We start from the raw sequence: 20,691 nt of genomic DNA on the forward strand, positions 1-20,691 counted from the left end.
TGGGGGTTGGGCAGGGGGAGCTGAAAGCTGAGGCTCCAACCTCATTTCTAAACTCTCCATTAACCAATTTGAAGGGTCTTAAAAGCTTCTCCAAGAGAGAGACTTAGGAGAAAATGATTTCTGAGTCAACGCTAATGACTCCAATTACTGAATTTGTGCATAGCTGTTCCCTGGCTTCTGGATGTTAGCCCAAGTTCAATAGTATAGATGCAGTGGGGGTGGGGGTGGGGGAAGGACTGAAGACCAAACCCTCTAGTAGCTGTTCAAATGGGGAAGAGCACCCAGCCCCGCTAGTTGAAAGGTGGGAAGAATTGGGCGGGAGAGGGTTGTCCATGTTTCCCTTTATGGTGTCCACCTCTCTTTCTCTTCCCAACCTCTAGGGGGTCCTGCCACACTTTTCCAGCACCTTCCCCTCACCACTGGCTTCCACCAGCTCCAGTGCCCGCCCCCCGCCTCGACTGCTGCTCCCTTTCCAGGGCTGCCCTGCACACTGGCTTCCACACCTGCATGCTGGTCCCCTCATGCAGCTGCCTCCCACAGATAGCTCCTTGGGATCTGGGACCTTACTGTCTTTGTATTCTGGTATCCTTAGCACTTAGCACAAGGCCCCATGCCGGTAGGGACTCCATACACACATTGGTTAGAGCTTATGTTTTTAGGTTGTACAATGCACTAATCTCTCTGCAAAAAAAAGAAAGGTTTCTGTGGTCAAATAAGTTTGGGAAATGCTGTACCAGACATCCCTCTTTTATAGATTCACAGTGCACATCAGCATCTTTAAGGTTCCAAGAAGTCCTGCAGTGAAGAACTTGGTTAACCCAGTGTTCACCAGCCTGAGCTGAACACAGAGCCCAGAGCCCAGCTCTGTGCAGATTGTCAGTCAACCTTCCTGAGGCACCTTCTGTAAACTGTCATTTCCTGCCCTCCTGCGGAGTCCAACTCTTTAGCCTCTTCCCTTCCTGTTGTCATTTTGGGTTCCGGATTCCTCCCGGGGGCGGGGGGGAGGAGCCATTCATACATGTCCAGGACGGTGGGTGTCCTGTGTTGATGCCCTCCCTCCCCCTCAGTCGTTACAGGTTAAGTACTGATTCAGTCTGGGGTGCCAAACATGGAGGGAGGATATTTGTAAGAGCTCCTTGTGGAGAGGAAGGATGGAAGAGTCGTGAGAGAGTTGTTGTCAAGGGACCAAAAATCCTTGGCTGTGCAGTCACTGCGGTCTCCACACGGCCCCAGGGGATGGTTTCATCCACAGACCCAGGCGCTGCTGTGCGTTTGCCATTAAAATTCCATTATAATAACTCATCGTCAATGCCCTGAAAGGCAGTATGCGGGGGCGGCGGGGAAGGTAGGGAAGTGGCCCCTGGCAGGAGGGCCAGCCTGGGTTAGGATACTGGGGGACCCAAGTTGGGGCCTCGTGCCCTCAACAATGAGACTTTTGTGGGATTCTCTGCTGTTTCAATTTCCTTATCCAGTGATGCTGTTCTCAGGGAGCCCTGAGGCTGTAGTCGGAACAAGGCTGTTTGATTCAGTATATCTTCAGTGCTAATACAGTGCAGGGTACTTAGTAAATGTTCGGTAAATATTTATTCAAAGAATACATGGTTTCATGCATCGCCCCCTCTCCACCCAACACCTAGCACCAAGCCTAGCTAGCACATAGTAGGTGCTTTAAATATTTGTTGCATGAACGATTCTGTATACCCCTCACTGCTATTTCTAGTGCTACTCCGACACATAGTACTCACTCAATAAATAAAAAGTGTTTGTTGAATGAATGTTTCTGATCATGCTCCGCTCTTCCCTGTACCCATTACATTTCACTCCATCCTTAGTAGGAGCTGGACAAGGCTGACCTATTTTCTGGGTGCATACTATGTGCCAGGCCGAGCCTAAAACCCCTCCCTCCCTCTCCTGTCTTCCTGCGGGGATTGGGTTCTCTCCAGAGTCCCATGGGTAGTGGCTGCCATTTCACACTTGTTTCAGCCAGAAGAGAGGTAGGGTCAGTGAGCTGCCAAGCTGAAGTTGGGTGACAGACAAGGAGGCTGCCTGTCAGTCTCTGAGCTGCCCCCAGGCTCCAAATGAGCACTGCACCGCACTCCTTGTGCTGGAGAACGGCTGACTATTGATAAAAAATGTCCCTCTGCGCTTTCCAAATTAAGACGACATTTAACTGAGTGCTGGCTGGCTTGCCTGCTCCCTCAGTCTCCCAGGGGACACAGCCCGTCTTGGTGAAAACAGTTCTGAGCATGTCCGAAGTCTCAGCTTTGACATCTTGGCTGATGCGAAGAAGTTTCCGTAACCCTCCTGTTCAGCACACTCCATTCTGTCACCATACCCCCTGTCACTCTCAGCCTGTTACTGGGAAAGTGCTGAGTGTCCTCATGCTAGGAGGGGGTTGCATGGTGCCCGTGAGCACTGACCTCACGTACGTACATCCCCACACCAACAGGACATCGGTTACCCCAGAACAGAAACAGCTCTACCCGAGAGTTCTCCAGGGTCTGCGGGCAGGGCAGAACCAAGGACCGACAGAGAGGATCGCAGGGGTCCTTCATCTTATTTAGGTCACAGACTGCTTCGAAAATGTGGTGAAAGCACTGACTCCTTCCCTTAGAAAAGTGTGCATCCTCCCAATTTTGCATGCAATTCAGCTGATCCGTGGATCTTGAAGCCCAATCATGGACCCCAGGTTAGGAACTGTTGATATATTAAAAACATTAAAGGCAACTGGGTGGCTCCATTGGTTAAGCAGCCGCCTTTGGCTCAGGTCATGATCCCAGAGTCCTGGGATGGAGCCTGAGTTGGGCTCCCTGCTCAGCAGGGAGTCTGCTTCTCCTTCTCCCTCTGCCCATCCCGCCCTGTTCATGCTCTTTCTCTCTCTCAAATAAATAAATGTAATCTTAAAAAAGGACATCATACGAATCTCAGATCCAGATCCTAGCCCTGCCACACACCTGCCATGTGGCTTTGCGCAAGGCAGCCTTTTCAGTCTTGCCTTTTCTTTGGCAATATAATGTTCTGGCTCCTTATGACTAAAATTGCATGTGTTTGTGGAGGTTGAGGCCTGACTGAGACCAGTGCAGCATAACCTTTCATAGGTCAACATGTGCCTTCGAGAACCCAATAAGGACTTCCTATCTTCTGCCTAGAGAAATGCCTATATCCAAAGATTTGCCTAGTAACCACGAGGTCTACAGATGAAGGACTTCCGAACTGGAGTGAAGCAGTGATCCAGGATATCCAACGATCCAGGTGACAGCAATGATTCCAGATTTCTTTTTAAATTAATTAACTAGTTAATTAATTAATTAGTTTCCAGGTTTCTCAGGTGGCCTCTTCCCCCATCCTGTCTTCTCCCCACCCTCCCAACGCCAGCTCTGCATCAAAAATCCCCTAGTAACTGAGGAGGGGGGGTGGTGGCGGTCAACATTGTCTATTCTAGTTCTGTGGTTTTTAGACTTTGATTTCACATAATGGAAACTTTTTTTTTTCTTTATAATGACGTCTTAGCTGGAGCTCCAATACAGATAAAAGGGAACTCTGAAGCATTGATTTATTCATTTATTCGTTCATTCATTCATTCAACAAGTAAGTATGCATCAGTGTTGCCTTGTGTCAGTCTCCTGGTCAAGCTGGAGATCCTGCCTGCTTAATCTCCCCTGGCCTCTCTCATTGACTTGGGGAACCCAACAGCTTAAAAGTCACAGATGTTGGAAGGAAATCATTTGGGACAGAAGTGAGGTGATCAGAGACCCAGAGACTCTGCTCTTTAAGCCCTTAACTTTTGGGAGCCTCGTTTTCGTCATCTGTAACATGGAATAACAGGATAATGGTACCATCATGGAGTCCAAGTTTACATGGTTTTCATTATCCTTGGTCGGGAATATGATTGGCCCATTTCTGTGGACAGAGAACATGAGTACTGGCTTCCAAAAGAGGACAGAAATAGGAGCACAGAAAGGAATTTTTGCTTTCGGTGTCGAGGAGAGCTCCATGTTACTGAGAACCTGAATGGCTGGCTGAATGACTGCTTGGAAATTTCCAGGAAAATTATAAGGCTGAGCCTTGGAAAAATATTTGCTATTTCTTTGCTCCCTCTTGCCCTGGAAGTTTTGCTGCTGTCACTATCGATTTCATAGACCCAGTTCAAACACTGTCCTCTAGGGCCTGAATTCACAGGCCCAAACCTGCTGCGACAGAGGAAGATTTACCCACGAATGCTAGGTCTGCAAAGATGACTTCTGTACCTGAAGGGCTGATCGCTGGGAAAGGACAGCAGCCTGCAGAGGCCCAGGCCTGCGTCAAATCAGATCCAAGTCCCTCTTGTTTTGTGCTTGGAAATGCAGAGCCGTGCAGGCCTGAGCAGCTTTAGAAATATTATTTTCAACAGTGTTTCATGAGGGAAACTCAGACAAGTCCATTACCAGCAAAAGCTCACCTGTGGGGCCTTTTCCTTTCCTTTCCTTGGCTGGCAGTCTAGTGTCAAGGTCAAGGACATAGGTTTTGGTGTTGGTCAAGTCTGGTTCCAATCTTGGCTCTGCCTCTACTTTTTTTTTTTTTTTTAAAGATTTATTTACTTATTTTAGAGAGAGTGAGAGAGCATTCATGTGCAGGGGGAGGGACAGAAGGAGAGGGAAAGTTGCAGAGCCCTGCTGAGCGTGAGTAGCCCCACCTGGGCTTGATCTCATTACCCTGAGATCTTGACCTGATGCTTAACCAGCTGAGCCACTCAGGCACCCCTCTGCCTCTACCCTTGATCTTGGGCAAGACCCGCTGCTTCTCCAAGCTTCATGTCCTTGTCTGTGAAATGGGGATAACACCTCCCTCCCAGGGTTGTTGGAAAATTAAATTAAATCCTAGTGTAAAGCCTGGGGCCTGGTTCACATAAACATTCTATAAATAGTCAGGTTTTTCTTAGCCCTAATTTTGCAGCTGAGAAGCAGATTATTTGATAATGTAGCAATAGAGAAGTGGGGTCAAGAGTCCACATGTTCATCATTGTGTACTGACCCCTGTGCCATGCGCCCTACTCCTGTCCAGGTCCAGCATACCCTCCTGCCAGGGAATGGGCGACCAGGAACCCTCACCCTGTGTGTCTTCCCTCCCCCTCTTGACAGGTGCACACAGGAGAATGAGCCAGTGCTTTTCCTTTTTAGTAGGTCAGAGAGCTTTGCCTGGCACCCCAGGATCCAGCCCCCACCCTCAAGTATGCAATGAGGCCTTCCTTTCTTGCTTAGGACACGCCTGGGCATCTGTTCCACAGGAGGTCTGACCCTCTGTGCTCTACATGTGTTTTGCCAGCAAACACTCATTTCAGCCACAAATGTCTCCGTCCTCCAAAAAATTCGCAGGCAGAGCCAGCCCCTAACAAGGGGCTGCTTTAATCAGCCAGCTATTAGTCGTGGGGCCCCTGCCTCGTCTGTGGGGCACCATCGGTCACCCTAAAGTTCTTGGGCCACCTCTGGACCGTGAGTTCAAAGATTTTAGAAAGCAGCTCCTGTCTCAGGATCCTCAGGGCCTGGGCTCCCTGACGTCTCCCAGGGCCCCTGGTTCCTGGATCCACAGGCCCCTGCCGATGCTGCTGCTGCTGCTGCCAGTCCTGCCCTCGGACCCCTTCCTTCCACCTGGACCCCCCTGTCCTTCCATGCCTGCGGCCCCGCTGGTGGCCAGGTCCAGACTGAGGGTCCTCCCGCAGACAGAAAGCCGCCGCAGCACCTCGGAGGCGGCCTCCACGGGCACGCCGGAGCGCTGCTCCAGCAGCATTTCCAACAGCGAGCTCATCTCCGAGAGGAAGGTGCTGGCCAGCCGCGTGCCTGTCAGGCTCAGCTCAGGCCCGGGCGCCTTGCCGAACGTCTGGAAGGTCCTCGGCTCCTCTATGGCCGGAGTGTCTGGTAAGAACACGTTGTCGCGGTAGTTGGTGGTGAGGGGCAAAGAGAGCCTCGCCATCCAGGCCGGGTCGGGGGCGCTCAGCCGGTCCAGGGCCAGGCCTGCACGGGGAGGAGGGGAGCCAGTGAGGCCCGGGCCCAGAGCAGGGCCGGGCAGCGGGGGGTGGGGCTGCGGGCAAGGGCTCCGGACAAAGGAGGGAAGGGAAATGGCGGGGGGCAGAGGGGAGGCCAGAGGGGGACGGGAAGGAAGAGGCCCTGACAGGGAAGCTCGTTGGGCAGGAAGGCTGCCGACTGAAGTACCCACAGGAGCTGAGTGGGGAGGAGGCGCGAGGAGGAAGGACGCCTAGAATTAGAAAGTGGCCCTTTCCGAAAGAACTTCCAGATCTGGCCGTGTTTCAGGGTAGATGTCTTCTACCCGCTGCGGTACAGCCAGGATTTTCACTCCCTCAGGGCACTTGTAGCTGCGGATGGGGGGACATCCCTTTTCCTAGCTGAGGCTGGGGTTCCTGGCTTGGTGCTGCCATCTATTTGTATTCATAGTAATAGTGACCATTTATTAACTGCTTCCACGCCAAGCAATTGATGTGATTCTCTCATTTAACCTCCGCACAAACCTTTGAAGTAAAGAGTGCTATTCCATTTCACGGATGAGGAAACAAAGTTCCAAGAAGTTGAATCATCCATCTGCTAGGCAACCAAGCCCAGGTTTGACCCCATATCTAATGATTTCTAGCCCCATATCCCTGCACCCTCCTACCCACTCTCTGCGTAGCTTCCCTCCATTTCCTCCAGGGCGCTCCAGGTGCACACCTGCGGCCTCCGGATTCCCCAGGCCTACGAATGTCGGTGCTGTCACCATGCCCTAAACTCCCCAACCTTCGTTTCTCAAGCTGCAGGAAACCCAGGCCTAGAGGCAGGCTGGGAAGCGGCTGTCTGCCTAAGCACTGCCCCAGGAAGGGGATGGGGCAGTGAAAAACTGTCCCCTAGATCCCTAATGCCACCATCACACTTTTCCTTTCCCCCATCTCTTCAACAAAAATGCTATCTCAAAAAACTAGCCCTAGGCCAGATGGTAGAGGCCAAGCCAAAGAAAGCAAGGCTAAGTCTTAAGGTTAAGAAACTGTGCCTTTAAAAAAAAAAAAAAGGTACAACATCACTTTAGCATGTGTTTAATGTTTGGTTAAGGTGAGCTGCTTTAAAAACTGCATATAATACAAGACTATGTCAAAATGTTAACTGAATTACCCCTGGACAGAAGGGATTTATTCTCTCTTCGTTTACCTACATTTTTCTACGTTAACCAAATATTACTTTTGTAATTTGGAACAGTTATTCCAAAATACAGCTAATGGCTGTTTATATTGATAAATGAGTCTCCGTCTTGCCTTGTCAGGGCGAAGCTGTGAGGCAGGGCAGGCCTCTTCCCACCTGGTCCAGCCCACGCCTGGGACTTAGTGAGCATTTCTTGAATGACTCAGTGAACATAAATATTAACCCTGGGCATTTGGGAGAATGTAAACCTTAGTTCCCTGAGATTCTGGGGGCAATAAGGTTGAAACTCTTTTGGTTACAGAATCAGGCCTTTGTACCAGGGTCAGAGAGCTTATGAAGCTTGGGATGAGAAAATTGCTGGAGTGTGTGAGAATGGCTGAAAAGCGTTGGTAAGTCCACCTGAAGGCAGGTGGACGCTGGTCTCACCTGGGCTTGATTTCCCACCTTTGCCATTTATGAGCAGTGTGACCTTGGGAAAATTGCTTAACCTCTCTGTGCCTCCTTCATCTCTCATAAAGTGGTGAAATAGTAGTATTCATCTTTTCAGGTTGCTGTGAGCATTCCCGGAGCTCATGCAACCGTTATAATGTTGTCCTCATCACATCATCAGATGGATGCCGCCATGACCCCTGGGGTCAGCAAGCTTACCAATAGCCCTCTGCCCTGTGAGCAACACAGGCTTTTCTATCCCTGCTGCCCTCATCATCCCCCAGCATCCTCCATGCCCTCTGTGCTGTGAAGAAGCAGGACCATGTGGGAGCTGAGCACACAGGTTCCAGCCCAGAGTTGGCTGGTACAGATCTAATGTGAGCCATAGAGGTCATTTTAAATTTTCTAGGAGGCATGTTAAAAAAGTAAAAAGACAAGGTGAAATCAATTTGTAAAACATTTTTAAACTTAATATCATTTTATCATGTAATGAATATTTTTCAAATTAATGAGATATTTTATATTCTTTTTTCACCTGAACTCTTCAAAATCTGAAGTATGTTTTATATGTTTATCACAACTTTTTTTTTAAATAGTAAGTTCCACTTTTTTATGCTTTTTATTTTATTTTTATTAAGTAAGCTCTATGCCCAACATGGGGCTTGAAGATGATTTTTTTTTTCAAGATTTTTTTTTCTTTTTAAAGTAATCTCTATGCCCAACGTGCAGCTTGAACTCATGACCCTGACTGAGATCAGGCGTTGTGTGCAGTGGCCACTAAGCTGGGCAGGGGCCCCCATCTATCACATCTTGATTGTGACTAGCCATTTTCATATGTGTGCTACTGTTGTAGATTCTAGACAATACTGTCCTACAAAGCTTTCTGTATATGTGCTGTCCAAAGCAATATCCACTAACCATATGTGGCTACTGAGTGCTTAAAATGTGGCTGGTATAACTGAGGAACTGAATTTTTCATTTGACTTAATTTTAATTAGATTTAATTTTACTTACTTTTAATTTAGAGCCACATTGCCAATGTTAGTAACCACTTTCTGCACAACCTTGGGAAAATTATTAAACAACCTTGCCCCTCAGTTTTTTTCCTTTATGAAATGGTGATAATGAATAATTCCTATCTCATAAGATTTTCTCATGAGGAACATAGAACAGGGACTAGCTCGTAGAAAGCTCTCAATAAATGTTAGCTATGTTTTTTTAACCAAAGAAAAGGAAGTCCCTGCCATACTTTCAGTGTGTTTGCAGCCAGATGGAGCACATAGGATATGGCTAGTTGAGAAAGAGATTTTTAAACTACAGAATCAGAAAACAACAGTGTAGGGATGGACAGAGGTATGGTGTGTGACCTAAAGGAGGCTGACCAGTGTCCACCTAGCACATTCTTTTTAAATTTTTTATATTTTATTTTATTATTTTATTTTACTTCTTAAAGAGATTTTATTTATTTGAGAGAGAAACAGAGAGAGGGAGCACAAGTGGGGGGAGGGGCAGAGGCACAAGCAGACCCTCCGCAGAAGGCAGAGGTGGGGGGAGGGGCAGGATTGATCCCAGGATCCTGAGATCATGACCTGAGCCAAAGTCAGATGCTTAACCGACTGAGCCACCCAGGTGCCCCAGCTAGCACGTTCTTGAATTAAAGTCCAGATTATGTACTTATTGTCAAAACGCATTGTTTCTCAGGAAAATATTATTTTGGTTTCAGTTAGAAATGTTAACACATTGAAGAGTTGATTCAGTTCTCAGGATGGAAGGGTATTTAAACCCACCAAAGAAACACAAACGGGGGGCACCTGGGTGGCTCAGACGGTTAAGCGTCTGCCTTCAGCTCAGGTCATGATCCCAGAGTCCTGGGATCCAGTCCCACATCAGGCTCCCTGCTCAGTGGGGAGTCTGCTTCTCCTGCTCCCCCTGCTTGTGCTCTCTCTCTTTCAAATAAATGGATAAAATCTTGGAAGAAAGAAAGAAAAAGAAAGAAAGAAAGAAAGAAAGAAAGAAAGAAAGAAAGAAAGAGAAAGAGAAAAAGAAAGAAAAGAAAGAAAGAAAGAAAGAAAGAAAGAAAGAAAGAAAGAAAGAAAGAAAGAAAGACAAACGGGTTTTTTAGGAATTAAGGGGAGATCTCCTGATGGCAGGCAGGCATTCAGTCACTGATGAGCTGAGTGACCCTGGGCAGGCTGTGGTACTTCTCTGAGCCTCAGTTTGCTTCTCTCTAAATTGGAGCATCTACCTCCAAAGACAGTCTGAGAGCTTAACTGGGCTAATGTGTATAAGATGCTTCCTAGTACCTGACACACCAAGAGCTCATTTACTATTCTTAGGGTTTTTTAAATGAATCATCGAAGTAGAATCTGGTCTTGAAACAAATGAAGACTGTCTGAAGCATTAGGGAAAGTAAAAAGTTGCTGATATTCCTGCCCAGAAACAAAATGTCTGTGTTCTCTTGTGGAGGAGTCTGACGCCTGGACATGCGAGGGGACCGCGGGGGGGCAGAAGCAGGCTCAGCGAGATCCTGAGGAGTCCTTACCTGTGTGTGGGTCCAACAGGCTTGACAGCTCTTCTTCCAGCAGCTGCTTCACAGACAGGTCCTCCTCAGGATCCGAGCACCCTTCCTCGTGGTCTGGTTCTGCCTGGCCACCAGCCCTGGCACCTGGGCCATCGGGGTCTGGGATGGCGCTCCTGCAAAGGAAGCCAGCCGGTTCACCAATGAGGAAGTTCACACACAGAGTCATTCATTCCTCTCGTGAACATTCTTCTACTCCTGCCAGCATTCGTCCGTCCACACGAGGAGGTGGATACGCAGCCCAGCCCTCAGACTCGGACCAGCCTGGGTTACCGGTCCCAGGCCTCCTGCCTGCTTTGCATCTGTTGCCTCATCTGTAAAATGGAGGTAATCAATAACACCCACCTTTTGTCTCAGGCGAAATGAGACAGTGTCTGTAAAGAAGCTAGGATCTGGCACCTCACAAGCACTCAGCAAATAGAAGAAACAATGTTTGCATTGATACCATTATTCACCATTGTCCTTCCCATTCCTTCGCATTGCCTGGCCCAGAGTTGGACTGTATGTAAGTAACTTTGACTGAGACAATGCAGTCATCTGTCCATCCATCTATCCATCCACCTCCATCCAACTGAGTATGAGCTCCAGTGAGAGCAGAAATTTTTGTCTGTCTCATTCCCTGGTCACCAGTGCTCAAAACAGGGCCTGGCACATAGTAGGTGCTTCATAAATACTTTGTGGACAAACTGACTGAATATTCCCTACTCTCTATTTGAGGCCAAATCCCAGAGCAGCATAGCAGGGCAAAAGAGGATGCAGCTGGGGTGAGGCATCAGAAAGCCACTCAGACTCTCCCTGACTCCTGTGTCTCCACCCTGGCCCCTCCCTCCCACAGACCCTGCCTGCTGCCTGGGGGAGGCCAGTTCCTGGAACTGCCTCAGTGTGTGTGGGGGGGCAGGTCTGGCCCCACATTCCAGCAGGTGGAAAGGCTCCCAGAAGGGCTTTAAGGTCTGGGGTCCTTTCTGCTTTTTTTCTGTGACCATTTCTGCTGCCATGAAGGGATCAGTAGGGAGGTGGCAAATTTGCAAGTGATGATGACAATAACTAACGTTATTAGGCAGTTAGTTACTCTGAGTCGGGCCTTATGTTTTGCAAGGTATATGCACCTTATCCTTAAACTTTTCATCTCTGTAAGGGGTTCTCCTGTTATCATTCCCATTTTCCAAATAAGAAAACCAAGACTTGTGAAAATTATGCACCTTGTCCATGGATTAAGTGTTAGAGCAAAAATTCAAATCTGGACTGATGAGTGTGTGCACTGACTGCAGCTCTACGCTACCTCCCACCATCTTTGCTGAAAAGAAGCTACGGCTTGTCAAGACAAGAGCACCAAACCTAGAGTCAGGTGCCCCGAGCTGCTCCCAGCTTTGACACTCACTGGCTATGTGACCTTGAACAAAGTCACTTTAGGAGGAAAGGGCTTAGCATCGGTCATACACCCTCTATATGCCAGTCACTGGGCTATGGGCTTAAAATACATCTGATCGTTAAGTCCTTACCCCATCACTGCAAGGAAGTGTGGTGACCTCCGTTTTACAGGTAAGAAACTGAGGCCCCAAGGATTTACCTGGCTTGCTCAAGTTGAACATAGCTGGGTTGTATCAAACGACTTAGAGCCCCAGTTTCTACATCTGTAACAAAAAGGAGTTAGGTTAGATGTCCTCTCGAGCTCTCTTTAATTCTAGGACTGCCCAAAAGAACACACCCACACACTCATGTCCTTAGCTAGGGAACCTTCATATTATGTTTAAGGGTCAAGACAAAGAAAGCTGAAAGTTACACATTTAAAGCCCATAGCCTAGCGCCTCTGCAATCAGGGGACAGATAGAGCCTCAGGGATGAAGTCATTTCCTTAGAGACTCTGGGTCCTGTAAATACTATAAATACGATTGCTCCAGGACCACGCTGCCTGGGATGGGGGGATGGATGCTGTCCGCTGCTCTCCCAGGGGGCCTCTGTCTGGGATGTGCTCACTCTTCCTCAGATCACAGTGGCTCCAGGGGTGAAGGCAAGCCGGTGGGGAGCTTGAGAAGCCTGTGGGTCCATGTGCTGCTTACCTGCTGCCGCTGGGCTTGGCCAAGTACTTATTTCCCCGGTGGTTTGGTTTGGGCTGGAATTGGCCCTGATGCAGCAAGGACAGCAGCTGGGAGATTTGCTGCAAGACAGGAAAAATCTGTTGACTCCACACAATTCCGACCCAGCACACTTCCTTGCCGGATGTTTCCCTCAATGCCGGCGCTTTCTTTTTATAGTCTTTCCTCCAGCTTCAGATGTTTGCGTGATCAGATGGGGGATGGTGAACGGTGACGGAGACAGGGACCTGTACAGGCAGGATCCTTGCTTTGTCATGTCACCACAGGACATGGGTGTGTCTGAGGGAGAGAAGAAGGACCCCCTGGGCCCACCCCTCGTTCTCATTCCGAGTGACCTGCTCCTGCTGGAATCTGTGGGATGGGGCTGAAAAAAGCATTTCCTGATCATAAATTCATTATTACTTTGATAAGGATTATCTTAAGGAGTTATTTCCCCACCTTCAGCAGTACTCAAACACTCAGCCAATTTTGGTGGGGCCAGATGCAAGATTCTGTTGCGGAGAAAGCAAAATGTTATCATTCAATCATTCATTTATTCATTCTTTCATTCATTCATCAAGAGTGTGAATGAAAACAGAAGGCACTGCAAGCTGAAAGTCTGGGAGATGGTGGAGGTTCAGAGAGGCTGGGGAATGTGACAGGGGTTGGGCAAGCTGTCAGGGCGAGACCCTGCAGGGCCTTGTGAAGGCAAAGGCAACAGACCAAGTCTTGGGAGGCCAAGTTCTAGTTCAAGGTCATTTCTAGTTTGTGTAATGTCAGGCAGGTTTTTAGACATACTCAGACCTCAGTTTCCTCATCTCTAATTTGGAGCTGGAAATACCCTTCCAGCCTTCTTCACAGGGTTGTCAGGATTAATTAACCCAGTGGTTTGAGAATTTAAAATGCTTAGAGAATGCAAGGATTATGGGTTGTTATTCTTAGCCTCTGGCTCTTGGGCCTACCCCCAGTCTTCCTGGAGAAGGCCCACTCAGCCTCTCTGGGCAGCTCCAGCTAGAAAGTGCCAACCTCAGAGGACAGTTGGAAGAGGGCTGGGGCCCAGTTGCCTGCCTCAGGGCACATCTCATCTCCTGACTCAGGCCCAGAAGCCCTCCTAAGGCACCTGCCACTCCTCTAAGCGTTAGCTGATAGATAGTTCAGGAACACTCCCTGAGTGCCACGGCCTGAGCATAGTGCTGCCATTCACCGTGGCTTCATGGTTAGAGTGCAGACTGGAATTAGTCAGACTCGAATTCAAATCCTAAATCTGCCCCTGCCCCAGTTTCATCTGGACGGCTTCGAGAAATTACCTAAGCATTTTGAGCCTCAGTTTCCTTAGCAGTAAAAAGGGAATAATAACAAGGTCCATGTGGTTGTAGTTATAAGGATTAAATAAGTGAAAGTATATAATTTATTTATGTAAACTTTTTTTTTTAATGTAATCTCTGTGCTCACTGTGGGACTCAAACCCATGACCCCAAGATCAAGAGTCACATGTTCCACTGACTGAGCCAGCCAGGCGTCCCTATGATTCATTTATTAATAGATCTTTTGACAAGCACTTAATAACTATAGGGTGGTGTGTAATCTCATTTAATTCTTCTAATAACCCTAGGGGAAAGTTACCATCATACCCATCTTGCAGATGTGGAACGTAAGGCTCAGAGGGACTACACATCAGTTAGTGGCAGGGCTAAAATTTGAACCCAGGTTTGACTCCCTGTGGCACTGTGCTGCTGGAAAGACATAAGCATTAGGTAAGTTGCCTCTTACCCTCACATTGATCCCAGCCGGGCACTCTTCTTTCCATCACCTCAATGAGTTCACCCCCAGTGCCTGCTCTCGGCTGTCTCTGTTCACCAACAACCAGCACAATGTCTGGCTCGTAAAGCTCACTCAGTAAGCATTTGAAGAATGAATGAATGAATGAATGAATGAATGAATGAATGAATGAATGAATGAATGGCTCAGGGCAACCTCTGGGGCTACATAGGGCTCAGGGCAAGACTCCTAAGAGAGCAGTGGGGCTCTCTCCAGGTGGCTTCCTGGGGAGGATGTGGGGGAAGGAAGCTGTGTCCTTGCTCCACAGGAAACCTGAGTTGACTGCCTGGCCAAACAGACATGTGCCTGGAGTGGGCAGCCTGGCACAGGGAAAGTTATCTGAAGTGCAGAGGAATGGATATGGGTGTGAGATCAGGTACCGTCTCTGAAAAAGATTTCCCATTTTTGTCTAGTAAATGCTAGGTCACTAGATGCTTTGTCCTTCATTATTCCATTTAATCCTCAACCCCTGGGAGGTAGCACAGGGTAAGTTTGGCATCGTAATTGCCATTTGAGGAAAATGAGGCTCTGATATTGGACAGACTTGCCTAAGGTTGCCCAGCTACTGAGTGGCTACGCTGAAATTTGAACCCAGATCAGATTCCCAAGTTCTGAGGTTGTTTCCACTGCCCCGTTCTGCAGGTCTAGCCAACACACTCTAGTCTCAAGCAAGTCAAATGCAGCCCCCGAGCCCAGGGGCAATGATGCCCATGCTGGCCTGCTTCATAGGAAGGCTGCCCAGATGAGAAGAGGGCAGGGGGAGACGAAGAGCTTTGCAGAAGTCATTGTAACCATTTGCTGAGTGCTGACTGTGTGCCAGACCTTATTCTAGGCTTTAAGTGCACTCATTTCGTCTTCAGGCAAATTTAGGAGATGGGTGCTATTAACATAGATATCTTCAACAGAGAAGCTGAGTAACATTCCTGTGGTTCACAGCTAGGAAGAGGTGGAGTCAGATTTGAACCCAGGCAGCCTTGTCCCAAAGCTTGTATTCTTAAACGTGCCTTTTGCTGGGTGTCTTCTTGTGCCAGGCACACTGAGTACGTACTTTATAGGAATTAACTGATCAAATCCTCAGGACACTCTGCAAGGCACATGCGCTTACCATCATCTCTATTTTATAGATAGGGAAATGAAGGCTCAGAGACAGTTAGTAAGTTGCCCAGGATCACACAGCTAGATTTTGTTAACCCCAGAGCTGTGCCCTCCCCCACTGCATCCAGCATACCATAAAGTCCCTGGACAGCCTAAGGAATGAATGTGATGACTGTAAGGGAAATGGGGGTGTCTGACGTGGTGGGTCCAGGGGTGACCACAGAGAGAGCCTCCCACACCCCGGTACCTGAACAGGAGGAGAATCCATCGTGAGCTCCTCTACGGGGTTCCGCTCCGCAAAAGCAGCCACAGATAGCCGGACCAGGCTCCGCAGGATCTGACGGGGACCCGACTCTTTCTCAGGGGTCACTTTGCTGTTGAGATTCGGCTGCCGCCTCAGAGTTGCCGAGGAGGCCGGTGGACTCAGTGGGGCCTCCTCACTGCCTGGGTCTCCTGGCAGCCTCCCTGTGGGGCTGCCCATAACCTTCGGGGGTCTTGAGCGTGGCTGGCCCATCACAGGCTGGGACTCAGGAAGGTTCAAGTTCTCCCGGGAGGCGTTCCTCTGCCTGGGATGGTTGAAAAGGAGGTTGACAGTGTCTTGCAGCACCTCACGGCTCTCAGCCTGTGCTCCCTGGTTGCCTTGGTTACGCAGGGTTCTATACAGCGTAGGCGTGAGGTGAAAGGGGGCCTGCAGGCAGGGGTCCCAGCCTGCTTCCATCATCCCTTCCTTGCCTGCTTCCTTGTGGGGCTGCCCGACTTCGCCAGGCTCATCCGCCTGGCCCCTGAGCACAGGCACAAGGTGGATATCTGCCTTCTGAATGTGTTTCTGGGGCCTCTTGGGCTGGGGGCGGTAGGTAGATTCAGCCTCCCGACAGTTGTAGGCCCTGTTGTCTTTCTTCTCCGTCCTGCAGATGGACATGATCAGAGCCAAGATCAACCCAAAGATGGCCAGCAGTACGACCAGGCAAATCACTGTCAGCATCGATGTGCTCAGGGTCCCAGGCTCACGGGCCCAGTCCCTCAAGTGATCCACGCTGGTGACAAACAAGACCCTCAGCAGGGCTTGGGTCTGCAAGGAGGGGCTGCCACCGTCTTCTACCACGATCTCCAGCTCCCACTCACTCCCAATGAGGCTGCTGGCATTGGTAATGTTGATGAACAACTGCCCCAGGTGGGGGCTGAGGACGAAGAGATGGGCTTCATTCCCATGCCTAATGCTGTAGAGGAGCTCTCCATTTGCCCCCGAGTCTGCATCTCTTGCTACGATGGTGGCCAAAAGGAATGGCCGGGAACCGTGGCTTGTCAGTGGTGGTGTGTTAGCACCCGCTGGACTCAAGCCATTAGGAGTTTCAATGGGCACCAGAAGGTGGCCTGTGGAGGCATTTACGAGCACGGAGAGGCTGGCTTTTCCATTGCTGAGTATAGGATGAATCACCTCTGGGGCATTGTCATTCACATCCAAGAGGCTGACCCACACAGAGACACTGGATGCAAGCTGGGGCTGGCCCCTGTCCTCTGCGATCACGCGGAACTCAAAACTGGCCATCTGTTCATAGTCTAGTGACCTCTGAGCAGTGACATCTCCTGTGTCTGAGTCAATAGCTACCAAGTGAGAAACTGGGGAGTCCTGGATACGGTATGAGATTTTTCCATTTATGCCCAAGTCTGCATCATGAGCCTTGACGGTAATGAGGTGAAGAGAAGGAAGGTTGTTCTCCCGAGTAGAGACCTCATACCTGTTCCTCTCAAACACAGGTGCGTTGTCGTTGGCGTCAGTGATCTGAATGCTGAGCTGTTTCTTGGCCAATAATGGCTGGAGTCCTTGGTCTTGAGCCAGCAGAGTGAGGGTATATTTGGGCCACTGCTCTCTGTCCAGTGTGGTGTTGGTTAGCAGCATGTATGTGTTGCCGTTGGTCCTTTTCAGCCTGAAGTGGCCCAGTTCTTGGCTCAGCCAACAGTGGACCACACCATTGTTTCCTGAGTCCAAGTCATCTGCCATGACGAGAGCAATGAAACTATCCTTCGGCAGAGCTTCTGACACCAGTAATGGCTGGGAGGCCCATGTGATGTGGATGCTCGGGGCATTGTCATTGACATCCAGAACCTTGATGAGTACTTTGCAGTGGGCTGGGATGGGATTGGGACCTAGGTCCCTTGCCTGGACATCCACCTCATAGGCAGGATTCTTTTCGTAGTCTAGGGGTTGACGCAGAATCACCCGGCCCGTCTTCGCATCGATACTGAAGGTGTCCAGCACCTCTGGAGGCACATGCTTACTGAGGAAGAATTCCACCTCCCCATTGGGGCCTTGGTCAGGGTCCGTGGCAGTCAAGTTTATGAGGAGAGTACCAGGAGCAGCATCTTCTTGGATTTCTAGTGCCAGTGAGCTCTCGGCAAACACAGGGCTATTGTCATTGGAGTCCAGGACATTGACCTTGACCAAGCTTGTGCCTGACTTGGGGGGGTTCCCACTGTCATAGGCAGTTAGCACCAGATCAAAAAATGAGTGGATTTCCCGGTCTAGCTCCTTCACCACCACAAGTTCTGCATGTTTGGTCTCATCGGGCCCCACGATGACATCCAGGGCAAAGTGCTCGCTGGGAGACAGCGTGTAAGAGTGCAGGGTGTTGGGGCCAGTGTCTGGGTCCAGGGCTCTGTCCAGGGGGATCCGGGTGCGCAGAGAGGCACTCTCAGAGATTTCCAGCTCCTGCTCACCTTTGGGGAACTGTGGCTCATGGTCATTGATGTCCAGCACCTGGATCTCCACGTGGATCAGAGCCAAATCCCCCGTGGCAAGCACGTCAAAGGAAACTAGGCAGGGATCCTGCTGCCGGCAAAGCTGTTCGCGGTCCAGCCGCCTCCCTGTGCTAAGCAGGCCGTCCTCAGGATCCACCTGGATGGGGAGAGTCTGAGACAGCTGCAGGACCTGGAAGGCAGCCTTCATCTGCCCGTGCCTCTCCTCCCAGCCCAGTTCCCGGGACAGCTTTCCTATCACTGTGCCAGACGGCACCTCTTCTGCCACTTGGTATTTCACAGTGAGAGTGGCCACTTCCTGACCGTGCCCTGGAAGGAACAAGTAGCCACCTGACCCCAAAAGCCCCAGCAGAAGTGGCAGAAGTCGCATCATGCTTACCGCCAGAATGGGCCAGCCTCAGAAAGCACTACAGTTCTTCAAAGGCGAGGCAAGTCCTCCAGTGTTTGCTGAGGGGCTTGATTAGCCCCGTTCTCCTGCCCCCAGACCTGCTGTCACAGCCTCGTCCCATAATTAGATGATGATGGAAGTAGCAGGATTCCCAGGCAAGGCCATCTTCATCTGAAGAGATCTCAGAGGTCCAAGCACTGATGAAGTGAAATTGCCAAAGGACACCCCGCACAGGGGCACCCGTGGGTCCCCTTCAGTAAATGATGGACAAGAGCCGGTCCAAGAGGGACTTGACCCAGTTAAGCAGGATGTGGGGATCTGACTTCCAAACAGTTGCTGGGCTGGGGAAATGGAGAAGCAGCTTTTTCCTATGGAAACCCCACCTACAGGAAAAGGGAGGGCTGTAAGTTTCAATGCCAATTAGAGAAAGAGGGCTTCCCGTGAAGCCCGAGGGGCCTGCCACGGAGGAGGATGGGCCAGGGCTCCGGGGACAGGCCAACCGGAAGGTGCTATCCAAGCAAGGCAGGCCCTGAGGGAAAGGGAGCCGCTGTGTAGGCAAGTGGGCAGAGAGCCTGAGCCCCAGCCTGCCGCTGACACCCCTCCTGGGCATGTCATGCTCCCTGTCTCTCCTTTCCGCTGCTCTCTTTGTTTCCCTCACATCCCCATTATTCCTCTCCCATTCCAGTCTTTTCCCCATACTGATCTACCTCTAAGTCCTGACTCTGCCCTGATCACCCATTTTTGTCTCTCGGGAAGCAGCTGTGATTCAGAGAGTGGCCATCAGAGCCAAACTGCCTGGGTTCAAATCTTGACTCCGCAATTTACCAGCTGGGTCGTGTGGGACGAGTCATTTACCCTCTCTGGGCTTCCACCTCTTCATCATTAGAGTGTGGATGGGGATAGGAATAGTAGCTCTCGCAGCAGGAAATTGTGAGGACAAATGAAATGATGCATGAAGGGCCAGGTCCTGGCTCAGAGGCACAGGCAATGACGTTTTGTGAGTGGTGGGTGTTGAGAACCGAATAGCTGGTCTCGCCTTGTGGCTCTGGCTCTTGCACTGGCCCCGGGGCAGTCCCTGCCCACACAGACCCATGAGGGTGCCCATGGCCTTGGCTCCTGAAGCGCCGGCGTCTCTCTGACCTGACCATGTGGCTTCCCTCCCCCTTCCCTTCCTGCTCCCCAGCCTGGAGGCCCATTGTTCTCTGCATCTGGTCCAGCCTGAGTCCCTATCTGGGGGAATCCCCAGCCTTCGGCTCCCCTGCCTCAGAGGTTTTTATACTTGTCCCTCTCCCACACCTTCCTCTCCTTATCCTTCCCTTCCCCTGATTCTTTTCTCCCCACTGCTGTTTAGGACCGAGTCCCATGAACAGTACTCCCTCCCCACCCCCAACACCCCTAGGGATGTAGAGGTTTTCAGGTGTGCCCTCCCCTCATTCACCTCCTCACAGAGGTGAGGCCTAGGATCACTGGGTGGCACTTAAGGTGGCTTGAGGCTTCTCATTTCTCTCCTCACTTGCTGCACCCAGCACCCTCCTGGTCTTATACTCTGCCTCGGGCTGAGTGTAGAGGTTTGTACAACATTGGAAGTCATGGGAATTTAAGGCCAGCTTCCTTTAGGTGGCTGTTTGCAACTGAGTCATTGAGGCTGGAGGTGCCCGTTGGAACACGGGGAACCCCCAGCAGGGCCTGTTGGCCTGTAGGCCTGTGGCCATTAGGACAGGGGCAGCTGAGGGAGCTGCCTGGCCTTAAAGCCATCTGTGCCCCTCCCCGCCCCTCATCTTTTCTTTCCCGCGCCCTGTCCTTCACTCCATGTTCCACTCCTGGAGGTTTCCTGTTCTTGTCACTTGTCGAACCACAGCAAGGGCCTGAATCCATGGAGCCACCTCTTACAGTGTGGCTCTAGAGACAGAACACCCACAAGCTTGGAGACATTGCACAAGTCACTTAACCCCCCTGGGCCTCAGTTTCCTTCTCTGTAAAGTGTGGCTATCACCCACCTCATGAGATTGTGGTCAGGATTCAGTGGGGTGGTACCTCTAATGGCCCCAGCACAGGGCCTGGTACAGAAAAAGTACCCATTCCGTGTTATTGTAGCTGGTATTATTTTCCAGGTGTTACGCCTCTTTTGCAAATGGTGAGGATGACCTTGCATTTATCTCTTCACTTTTTTTTTTTTGAAGACTTTATTTATTTGACATAGAGTGAGAGAGAGCACAAGCAGGGGGAGTGGCAGGGAGAGGGAGAAGCAGGTCCCCCCGCTGAGCAAGTACTGATCCCAGGACCCTGGGATCAGCAGATGCATAACGAACTGAACCACCCAGGCACCCCGTCCCTGCACATTTTTCTCTGCCTCTGTGGCCAAGGAAGCTCATTTTCCAGGGCTTCCTCAGCCCAGGCTTG

General features: G+C 50.3%; 1 protein-coding gene across 1 annotated transcript; it reads right to left on the minus strand.

Annotated features, from left to right (window-relative positions):
* Positions 1 to 1,911: 1,911 nt before the first annotated feature.
* Positions 1,912 to 18,759, minus strand: PCDH12 (protocadherin 12). The gene is made up of 4 exons (XM_002912538.4): positions 15,397 to 18,759; positions 12,222 to 12,319; positions 10,129 to 10,280; positions 1,912 to 5,987 (listed from the first exon to the last, which is right to left on the minus strand). Exons 1-4 carry the CDS (start codon positions 18,274 to 18,276, stop codon positions 5,512 to 5,514), a joined length of 3,606 nt encoding a protein of 1,201 aa, XP_002912584.1. The 5' UTR covers positions 18,277 to 18,759; the 3' UTR covers positions 1,912 to 5,511.
* Positions 18,760 to 20,691: the final 1,932 nt, after the last annotated feature.

This window comes from Ailuropoda melanoleuca, chromosome 3 (assembly GCF_002007445.2).
Source record: "Ailuropoda melanoleuca isolate Jingjing chromosome 3, ASM200744v2, whole genome shotgun sequence".
Lineage (NCBI taxonomy): Eukaryota > Metazoa > Chordata > Mammalia > Carnivora > Ursidae > Ailuropoda > Ailuropoda melanoleuca.

Coding starts and splice junctions, on each gene's coding strand:
- PCDH12 (XM_002912538.4), bottom strand. CDS start 18,276: ATGATGCGACTTCTGCCACTTCTGCTGGGGCTTTTGGGGTCAGGTGGC. Junction 10,281..12,221: donor GCCAAGCCCAGCGGCAGCAG/GTAAGCAGCACA, acceptor CTTCCTTTGCAG/GAGCGCCATCCCAGACCCCG. Junction 5,988..10,128: donor CCTGTTGGACCCACACACAG/GTAAGGACTCCT, acceptor CTCCCCGTGCAG/GCCTGGCCCTGGACCGGCTG.